Here is a 10,746-nt window from a genome sequence, read left to right as displayed (position 1 = left end):
CCTGAGTGCTGTTCTGCTGATCCCTGTACGTGAAGGGATGTGCTCAGAGACTGATCCCTGGGAAGGTGCTATCTCTGTGCTATGCCTGTCCACCATATGGTGCCATTCTGCTGCTTTTGAAAATGTAAGCAGTGGTGTCAGACTGGCATCTTTTGTGTGTGTGGGGGGGGGGGGGCTAGGATTCTTTGTTCCTCTTGGCCAGGGCCTGTTTGGGGGCTTTCTCCGTTCCCTTCCCCTGAGGACTCATAACGTCTCTCTCAGCAGCACTAAATTCACACACACAGACGCACTGTTGGGAGCCTGACTCTCTGGCCAAAGCATTCTCCCTCAGGGAGTGTGGCGGTGTGACAGAATATATCTGTGTTCACACCCTACACACCACTGTAATGTTTGTACAAGGTTTGCCTTGTGAGGTATTTAAAAACTCATAATTTGCTGGTCTGCACTGTACCCCGGCAAATCACCGATGGCCACAGATCTAGTCCCTCCAAAGCCCCAAGAAAGATGGTAGGGTGAGGGAAGGGATGAGTTCAGCCTGAGGGTTGCTGCAGAGCTTAGTGTTCTCCAGAGCAGTCGTCCAAGTTGGCTGTACACATGGGATAGGGGCCAAGAGACTCAGTTCTGTCAAGTGGAGAATATAAAGTCACCTGCATGTACGACGGGTGGAATTCCATCCTGGGAGTCCGTGAGAAATATCAGCTGAGCCAAGGCAGAGCAATTTGCTGCCAGCCCCACCATCCACAGCTAGAACTGTGTCTCTGCGTGCCATTGTTCAGGGGCATATTAGTTTAATACCGGATAGGGACCCTGAGCACCGTCGTCATGCTGTGTCCCAATACAGCTGCCTGGGGCTCTGCTTTTTTTGGCCCTGCTGGCAGCATGCTCATTCCGCACACATTCACCAATGTCAGACACGCAGCCTGAGGGCTCATCCGCGCCAGCTGCACTCTGCTTCCAACGACACTGCTGTAAATCCACTCTAATATGGAGATATACCTCTCTCATAGAACTGGAAGGGACCAAATGCCATCCCTTATTTTTGCCCCAGATCCCTAAATGGCCCCCTCAAGGATTGAACTCACAACCCTGGGTTTAGCAGGCTCAAACCCTCCCGCCGAGTCAGTGGAGTCACTCTGGAGTTACAATGGCCCCCGGAGTGTATTTTGCCCTCAGTGCCCACCCTTCCTGTGCAAAACAGGCTATGCTCCCACACCCCCCAAAGGAGGGGCTCGTCTCCCACACTCACCCCATTCCACTTCTGTGTTTCGAGCCAGGGAACTGTGGGGCCTTATTCTCAGGGCCTGTCACTGTTTGTTTTACAGAATACCCGGGTCTCTCAAACCCAGCAGAATGGCCCTTTGCAGGAGCCACCAGCTGGCAGAGCTGGGCCCAGGGACAGCACAGCAGGCTGGAGGAGCACATGTGCACATCAGGGGCTTCCCCGCAACTCTCATGCAATACTGTAGCCTCCCTGCCCCCTCCCTGAGGCCTGTTGCTGAGCTCCTGCCTCCGCCCTACATTCCCCCTCAGAGCTCCTCTTGCATACCGAAATGACCTGGTGCCAAGCACGCTTTGGCTGCAAGTTCAGCACCGTTTCAGAAACCCTCGTTAGAAGCGGCTCTGACCAAGTTTCCTTTATTCTCCTCAGTGACCGGACGGGGGCATTCGGGTGAACGTGATGCTCTGGGATCCTTGTCAGCACATTTCATACCAAAGCTGTATGCGAGCTGGGATGGGCCCTTTGGGTCGGTCTATACTGCAGCTGGGAGTGTGGCTCTGGCTAGCCACCCAAGTCCAAGCCCACCCGGCCAACCAGCTGGGCCCAAGTCGCCACCATGCTGAAACATCCACACTGCTGGGAGGCGCTCTCCCAGCTGCAGCGTACACCTACACTTTGTCTCTTCATCAGGGCCGGCTCTAGGCACCAGCCAAGGAAGCATGTGCTTGGGGCGGCCCATTTGAAGGGGTGGCATTCTGGCCGTTCTTGGGGCAGCCCAGTTGAAGGGGCAGCTTTTTTTTTGCTTTGGTGGGTTGGTGCCTGGGGCAGCAAAAAAGCGAGAAAGCTCGAGCCGGCCCCGCTCTTCATGATCACTCACAACCACCCAACCGTGCTTACGTGCATCTCTCCATTTGTCAGAACTGATCATTCCTGAGGAGGGGAGATGGTATAAAACATTCTGGAAAACGATTAAACGACTGCAGCTTCAGGTGAGGTCTCATGACGGGGACACACCCAAGGAAGTGGGTCCATTAATTTTATTCTGATTTGACCCGACATCACTAATGAATGGCACAGAAATCAGCGCGACTCCTTCCATGATTCTTTTTTCTCTACAGAGCGGTGTGAATTACAGAAGCGTAACCAAATGTATGCGGGTGGCAAATGGCAACCCCCACACCCCAAACACAGCGAATCATAGAACTAGAGCTCTACTTCCTTGGCAGAGTCCTCAGGAGCCAGCCAGTTCCCCTCCCGACTTCACCCCAGCCTGGGCATCTGTCCCTACCAAAGAAGAGCAGGGTTCCTTTCGAACCAGTCAGCACCTCTCAGCCAACTGGGGCCTGATCTAATGCCCAATGAAGTCAATGAGTCTTTCCAGAGCAGGCCCCTGGAGGGGCTGCTGCTGGGTGACAAGACTCTTTCCTCTCCATCCCTGAAGGCTGATCACTTGCTAGACCAGGAAGCCTGAGAGCAGGGCTGGGACTTGCAGGGTTGTGCAGCCAGTCCCACCGCAGCCTGGAGCAAGGCCACTGTGTGTGGCTCAAGGACACATTTTCTGCTTTTTGTTCCACCATCAAGCAAGCCCAGCATTAAACCAAGTGGGGAGCATGTTGCCTCTGCCTCAAGGGGTCTGGCAATCTGCAAGGACATTGAAATTAAAGAGCTATCGCCACGGACAAACACACTGTGTTAATCAGAGTACCCCCGCCACACAGTCACACATCCCAAGGCTGCAGATGGGAATTCCTCTTCCGCCTCCCAGGGGTTGTTTTTCCACAGTGGGCCAGGGCTAGCGTTTCAGCTCCAATTTAGCAACTGCTGTCCTGTGAACTTCATCGGGTCCGTCGGCGAGACGCAGGGCTCGCGCCCAGGCAAAGAACTGGGCCAGTGGGTAATCGTTACTGAGACCCGCCGCTCCAAAGGCCTGCAACAAACCCATGGGACATGTGAAAAGGGCAGGACAATGCCATGGTGGGAGCAGCAGAGCAAAGCAGGGACACTTAGCACTGTGGAAGCAGGAAGGCAAACTCCAGGGGCCCGAGGAGCTTGCTTCCTATCACACGGTTTCACGTGAGTTTACTGCTGGTAGAAGGTTCTCCACAGAACAGGAACAGCGCATAGGCAACAGCAGGACAAGTTTGCCCTATGCCAGCCCCTGCTAACGTGCCTAAGTCCTGACCCGGAGGGATCAGGTCTAGGAGGAAGAGGTCTGGGAGCAGTTTCCTCCTCCCAGGAGGCAAGGATAGGACTAACTCGTGAGTTGCAGGAGTTGGCTGAAAGCAGAACCACCATGGGGCTCCAAGCAGCTGCTTGCTTTGTTTGGACTAAACCCTAACCTTCTGGAATGGGAGAGAAATGAATGACAAGTGCACGACTCCCCGCTCACCTGGATAGCACGATCAATAACCCGCAGAGCCATCAATGGAGCCACCATTTTGATCATGGCAATCTCTAGAGCCGCTGCCTGTATAGAAACAGGATCAAACACATCAGATCCATCCAGCTTGGTCAACCCTCCTCAGTCCTGGCTTGCAGCCCTAGCTATTCCCGTTCTAGTCTCCCCAAAACAATGGTACCAATGTAAGTCAAGCTAGGCCTGCAGCCCCCATGCTATCCTAGTCCTGGGCCTTTCCTGAACACAGACTGCCTGTCATGCTGAGCTCCATGTGATATTTCTGATGGGAACGAACATCCAAGGAGGAGAGGGCCCAAGCTCACTTTTCATTGGGAACCTGAGACATATTTTTGCTCAGGCCTCCAGGAAGGAAAAGTTTAAGCATTAGAACTCCCCCATAGCGACCAGACAAGCTAAGCACACTGGGCTGAGCGCTGCAGTCCTTACTGTGCACTTACTCAGGCTGATATTGTTAGCCCCCGGAGGGCCCCAGCCACGCACCTTATTGCCAGCTGTATCCATGAGGAGGGCAGCCTTCAGGACAAGAAGCCGGGCCTGCTCAATCTCAGCGCGGGACTTGGCAATGTCTTCCAGGATAGTGCCCTGTTCGGCTAGGGGTTTCCCAAAGGCCACACGAGACATCACCTGCAATAGTGCACACAGGGCTAAGGGCCTCTGAGCTTAGAGAGTGCTATTTTTGCTGGTGATAATATCTTACATTTGCAGAGAAGCTTTCATCCTGACTGCCGCTACAAACTAGACAGGGACCCACTTCACCTGTTGCTGGGATGCAGCCACCTCTGAAATGCAATGTGGCTGCTGTCTGACAAGGCACAGTGACACTACATGGCAGTTTGGGACAGCAAGTGAAGAATATTGTATCAGATTAGCTAGGGAATTGTTTAGAAGGGTAACTGACACCCTTCCTAAAATGGAATTTGGAAGGACTTGAATCCTGAGTCCTGGTTAGAGTGCAATAGCCATCAGAATCTCAAGTTTCCAGATCCCCAAAAAGCAGCACAGCACCCCCTAGCACTGATTCCTTGCTGACAGAGGGAACAGCCCCATTCCCCGCAACATTCCTGGATGGTCTGCCATCCAAGTGCTGACTAGGTCCTACCCTGTTTAGCTTGTGAGCACCAATGTGATCACAGGCCAAGGTGGTACAGCTGCAGGTCCACTGTGTAACACTCCCTTTGCATTTTCTCTCCTCTGCAGGCAGCGGGACAAACTGACCCCTGCCATTACCACCCCAGGCCAATAAAGGCAAGGGAGAAATTCAGGCAGGTTCTGAGCAAGGGAAGGAAAAAGGGAAAGAAGCAAGTATAGAAGTGGAAAGAGGAGAATTTTGAGTGCTCAGGGAACCCCACACTCCTAGAAACAGGGAGGCTTTGAAAGCATATCCTCCTGCTTCTCAGTGTCCGCTTAACACAGGTAGATATGCTTGGACGGTACGATCTGTAGTGAAGCACGTAGGCACTCAGAAGCACACCAGGTTGGTACTGAAAGCTGCCTTCAAACTATCTGTGTTAAGACATCTCACAAAAGCCTGCAATTAGATTTTAACTGTCCTGCCGATTCGCAGACTCTCAGGATCCACCTGGCCCAGGTACCTCTCCTCCCTGTGCTATAATGAAGCAGCGTGGGGTGTGACAGAGGGACGGAATAGTGGAGCGCCTGAGAATGTGTTTAAAAAGGACAAATTGGGTGACCACAATGGTTCTGGTGCCATCGCCAGGATCCAATTACCTAATGGCCAGGGAGTATCCGAGGATGTTGCAGGGCTTCAGCCCAGGGATATGAATTGCCTGGTTAGTTGCTGTTATGAGCGCATTCTGAACTGACATGGAAAGGGCCCAGAAGTTGGAGACAACTAAGAAGGGAGTCAGAGCTAGGGAGACCAGACAAGTTCAACCCTTAATGAGGAAATGGAAGAAAGAAGATTCAGAGTATACAGGGGGCCTTATTTGGCTGAACAGAGCTGCAAACAGGGGAAGTCGATTTCTCTAATCACGAGAGAAACTCCCCACCCATAAGAAAAAGGGAAGCAATGGAGTGAAACAGCCCTTTGTCCATGGAGTACCCAGTCAGGCAGGGAAACCCGTTTAATCAACTGTGTTGCTCTTGTGAAATATTTATTTGATCTGAACTCTCAACCCTGCTAGAGATCTAAGGACTCCACTAATAACTCACTGTAGTTTGGCTTCCAACATCCACTGGTAAAGGCTGAATTCACAGGGGTGGGGATTTGATTCTGGATGCCAGGCTGGATAAGTGGATTGTTTTCTGCTACCAATGGTGCTGTGGGTGTCAGGAAGGTATGCAGCTAAAATGGATTAAAGGTGTTTACACACTACAGTGATAGTCTGCTGAGAAATATGATGCTAGATCCAATCAGACTGAAATGCAGGTAAGGCAGCACTTGGAATGCAGTTGCATAAGAGAACTGAGTAGAGGACAGAACCCTGTCGAACCCGCAGTAATACTCACTCGCTCCTTCATGAGCGCCAGCGCCCTTTCGGAATAGCCCATGAGCCTCATGCAGTGGTGGATCCGTCCGGGCCCTAGTCTCCCTTGTGCAATTTCAAAGCCTCGGCCAGGTCCCAACAGAATATATTCTTTGGGCACTCGCACATTTTCAAAGAAGATCTCCCCATGGCCAGCTGCAAAGGGTGGGACAGGATGCACAGAGCTCAGCAGTGTCACTCACTGGACACATCCCCGCATGCAGGAAGTTTGAATGTCTTCCCGTTCCTCTCTTCCTGGCTCTTCCAGAGCCCATGCAGCTCTGAAATGGCCTCTCACCAGCCAGGGGCAGGCAAGTGATCTAATAACTCGGGTTCTCGTCAGGATTTACAAACGTTGAGGTTTGCTGGTTTCTTTCCAGTGTTTGAATAAAAAAAGTCAAAGCCAAGGCAGAAAGGTTGGTGGGAGGCTTTTCCCAGTTCTGTTATCAGCACTTGCCATCTCCCCCCCTCAGAGCCAGCCAATTCCTTGTTATTCCCAGCTCCCCCCACCACAGCCACTGCCTGTAATTCCGCATGCACAGACTGTGGACAAGAAAGCGTGTCCAATGCTAAATGGACTGAAATACGGGGTTTGCTGTGGTTTCTCTTTGTCAAAGAGCCAGGAAACGTCACTTAGAAACTCAACAGCTCAACAGATCATCTATAGGGTTTTTTGACTGCAAAAATTAATTAAGTCATTACATATAATGTGATGTTAACGTCACTGGGATGTTTTAACAATGTGCTCAGGCTGTAGCAGGGAATGTAGCCCCAGGATTCCAGGGGTTTGTTTTAAAAGGAGGTAGCATCGTAACACACTCCATGAATGATTGTTTCTCACACCACTGGTCTGCCTGTTTCTACTACACCTTTCACCCCCAAGCCTTACACACAGCCAGTAAATTGCACTGACGCCTTGGGAGGCAGCTGTTATTGAACTGAGGCACAAAGAAGTCATGGGATTTGCCCACTGAGAGTCAGTGGCAGAACCGGGAAGACGACCCAGGAGTCCTGACTCCCAGTCCCCTGCTCTGGATAATAGACAACCCTGCTCGACTATGTACCAGGGACAAGGGAAGAGCGTGTGAGTGATGTAAAGAACTGGGAGTCAGGAGACCTAGGTTCTTGTCCCAGCTCTGCCACCACTCCACGTGTCCTCCGGCAAGTCGTTTCCCTGCTCTGGGTCCCAGTTCCCTGATCCACAGGACAGTAATGCCCAAGTCAGAGGATATGGACAGGCAAGGCACAGTGGGGTCCCACAGAAGCTAGGGCCAGCATATCAGAGGTGCACACAACATGTGCCCTTTCAAAACCAGAATAATTCAGTGGACAAAGCGGAGCTGTCAAGGCATGTCAGTTACAAACTGAGCTAGCTCCTTTCCTCACCTGGGGGATCTTCTTCGCCAAATACACTGAGAGGCCTGGTGACTGTTATGCCTGGAGTGTCCATGGGAACTAAGAGCATTGACTGCTGTTTGTGGCGCTGGGCTTCAGGGTCGGTCTTCCCCATAAACACACAGAGCTGGCAACGAGGATCCAGAGCCCCTGCCGGGAAAAGACACAATGAGAACTAGACTGTCTGGTGCTGAAAACCTCAGGCCCGATTAATCCACAAGGAAACATCACTGATTGCAGCGAAGGCACATCGGGGTGAATTTGGTGCCTGTGTCTAATTTTGACTTAGCCCTTTAACAGAGCAGAGCAAATCCAGCCACTTTAGCTGTAGCTAATTCAGGACGTGGTTATTTGGTTTAATAGTTTGTTTCAAGAGTTAACAGAAGAGAGGAGAGCTGGCATGAGAACTCTGGGCTCTGATAAAGGCTCTGAAGTCCTTTATCCACAATTACTGTGGAATTACCAGGCAAATTCAAGCTTTCCCACATCACCCCACCCATCCCTGTGACTCAAAGACATGGAGGGACCACTTGGAGGGGAGAAGGCTCTTCAAGGCTCATTCAGACCTTGGCCTCTCTGCTGGAACTGCCAACATAGGTGCTCATTACTGCCTACTGGGAATTGAACCGAGACCACCCGACTCGTTTCACAGCCAGCAACCAGTGGATGATAACAGCTTGCAGTCACTGCTGATCAGGGTGGGATTAGAACTGGCTGCCTAGAGGTGAAAGCCTCAGTATCCCATTAGCAACCCCATGTGCCAGCCAGATGCCCTGTATTTTCTGTTTAACTCATCCAAAAAGGGGATGTTTTCCTAATGATTAACATAAAGCTGAAGACGGCAGCAAAAGCATTTCCCAGAGGGGCCCCTGAGGGGTCACAGCAGCATCTAATGCACAAATGCCTGTCACAGTCACAACTGTGCTTGAAACCGAACAGTGCTGTCTGAACTCTGCAGTCCCTGTTGGCTTAGCATATAGAAGTTCTGCTCTCCATTACTCTGGTGTAAATCCATAGTATCTCCATTCAAGACAGTGGAATTATGCTGGATTTACACTGGTGTATCTGAGATCAGAATCTGACCCTCCATAAGCGAGGGTTGAGTGCAAGTCAGGGCCCAGGGCCCCTTTCAAGAACTGTTTTAGATCAGCACACTGGAGAAAAGGTCCAACAGACAGGACAGTATCACGCCTCAGCAGGCAGCCATGGGAGCACATGGCCCTGTGACGGAGACCATGCGTGTATTGGAATGTACCTGAAATCCACCATTTATGCCCATTTAGAATGTAGAAACCCTTTTCTTCTATGACTGAAGATTCGATGTTGGTGGCATCAGATGAAGCAACCTAAGTAGAAACACTTTCAGTTCCGAATCTGCCAGCTCCTCTCAGCCTCGGAGGGGCCAGAGAGAAGTTTCAGACATTCTAATCAAGTGGCTCGGGAGGCGAGAAATCATTGCCTGAAGCTGGCAGAGCTCAGCACAGCACTGCTGATGCACACCAAAGGCTGGGAACCCCAGCTCAGCTGAATGACCCAGTGAGCAAACACCTCTAAAAGCAAAGCTGGGTAGTCACAAAATGGACTTCAGCACCACCAAGAGTCAAGCCTGAGCACCTGCAGCTCCCCTAGAAAGAAGTGCCCAGCCCCTCTGTCAATCAGGCCGTCAGCTGGTTGAGTCTGACAGCTAGGCAGTAGTTTAATTAAAACACTTTGTTACACTTCAAAATTACCACTAACTGCCCAAGAGCACAGCTTAAGAAACATGGTGGCCAAGATTACTGGGAAATGACTAGTGATTTTGAGTGCCTCCAACAAATACTTTAAACAAACGTGATTTTCTGAAATTGCTGAGCACCTGCCCTCTGAAAAGCAGGTCCCTTTGAAGGGCCTCAAGTTGGGCTCCCAAAATCACGAGCCACTTTTGAAAACCTTGGCCAGTGAGTATAATAACTGCCAGCACTGAGAACAGGGAGAGCCTTTGTATGGTGTGGATCAGCAAGGTTCTATTGTACTCCATTGTGTGGTTGACTGGACAGCGATACTGACCTGCGGCTCAGTCATAGCAAAGCACGAGCGTATCTTCCCATCCAACAGAGGCTGCAGCCAGCGTTCCTTCTGCTCTTCCGTCCCATATCGAACCAGCACCTCCATGTTCCCAGTGTCAGGGGCAGAGCAGTTGAATATCTGGAGGGGGGAAAGCCAAGCACCAGTCAGCACAGCAGAAGCATGTTTGTTGGGAAAGGGAATTTGTAAGTCAACCTCAAACTGCACAGCTACTTCTGCCTGCCAAAAGCCCATTCCAAAGCATCAGGAAATTTAGACGACACAAGCTCATGCTGGTTTCAAAAGGCCAGAGCTAGGGGCAAAGATTTTACACTTGGGGTGGAAACTGCATTGCAGAGACAGGTCCCCGAGCCAGCACACAGCAGAATGCCAAGGGGGAGCAGCATGCACCTGGGGCTAGCGCGCACAGTAGCCTATACAGATGATGTTTTCTTATGTTACATAGAAATGTAAGTAGACCCAAAAATCTATTTCCTAAAAATGGCTTGACAATAATCAAGCGAGGCCAGGTAAAATATGAGTAAAGTGAAGTGAGCCAATTCACAGGCCAGTTAGAGATGAGTTACAGCAGAACCCCAGGTCATGTTGTAAACACAGTTTGATCTTAACTGGTTTTTACAAGTGTTTTAAATCAAATGTTAATGTTTTGAAAAATGCGCTCTCTATTTAGAGTGATTGGTTTGGCATTTACACACGTTAATTGAGATGATGCTTAAAGTTAAACAGTCAGTGAGCATGTAGAAAATCTTTAATTATAGCAACAAGGTGGATTAAATGCTCATTATTTAAGGGCCGCTATTATCATTGATTATAAAAAGAGTAGTGAGCTGGTGTCAGATAGGCGTGCCCATCCATTATCAAAGTACCCTTAGAGAAAGGGTTAAACCCATTCTTCCTGCCAGGGTCTGACCACCCTGGCATTATCATTCCATCCTAGAATGTGAGGATCAGTGCAAGGCCTGTTGGCTTTAACTAACTATAAATAAAGTTTTTAATTTTAATCAATCACCCATTGTGTCATTCACACTCCTCCACTCTATTAAATGATCTGTAACTGCCCCGGAGGCTCGAACCTTAAAGAATAAAACCAAGCTGAATTTTATCTTTTAAGCTACTAAGTGGGAACACACAAATCAAAGAACGGCACACTACAGAGAAGCTGG

The 10,746-nt window shown here is 50.3% G+C and overlaps 1 protein-coding gene across 6 annotated transcripts in view; it reads right to left on the bottom strand.

Moving 5' to 3' along the window:
- Window positions 1–2,209: 2,209 nt before the first annotated feature.
- Window positions 2,210–10,746, bottom strand: part of ACAD10 (acyl-CoA dehydrogenase family member 10) — a 30,688-nt gene continuing 22,151 nt past the window's right edge. For all 6 annotated transcript variants that reach the window (XM_037878545.2, XM_037878548.2, XM_037878547.2 and 3 more), the window contains 7 exons: window positions 9,566–9,703; window positions 8,775–8,865; window positions 7,511–7,669; window positions 6,108–6,280; window positions 4,119–4,262; window positions 3,609–3,686; window positions 2,210–3,146 (listed from right to left, as the gene is read on the bottom strand). In XM_037878545.2, coding sequence (XP_037734473.1) covers window positions 3,012–3,146; window positions 3,609–3,686; window positions 4,119–4,262; window positions 6,108–6,280; window positions 7,511–7,669; window positions 8,775–8,865; window positions 9,566–9,703 — 918 coding nt within the window. In that variant the 3' untranslated portion in view covers window positions 2,210–3,011. The remainder of the gene's footprint in view (window positions 3,147–3,608; window positions 3,687–4,118; window positions 4,263–6,107; window positions 6,281–7,510; window positions 7,670–8,774; window positions 8,866–9,565; window positions 9,704–10,746) is intronic.

The sequence above is a fragment of the Chelonia mydas genome, chromosome 15 (assembly GCF_015237465.2).
Source record: "Chelonia mydas isolate rCheMyd1 chromosome 15, rCheMyd1.pri.v2, whole genome shotgun sequence".
Classification (NCBI taxonomy): domain Eukaryota; kingdom Metazoa; phylum Chordata; order Testudines; family Cheloniidae; genus Chelonia; species Chelonia mydas.
The sequence above is the reverse complement of the archived record's forward strand: the minus strand, read 5'-3'. Positions and strand labels throughout refer to the sequence as shown.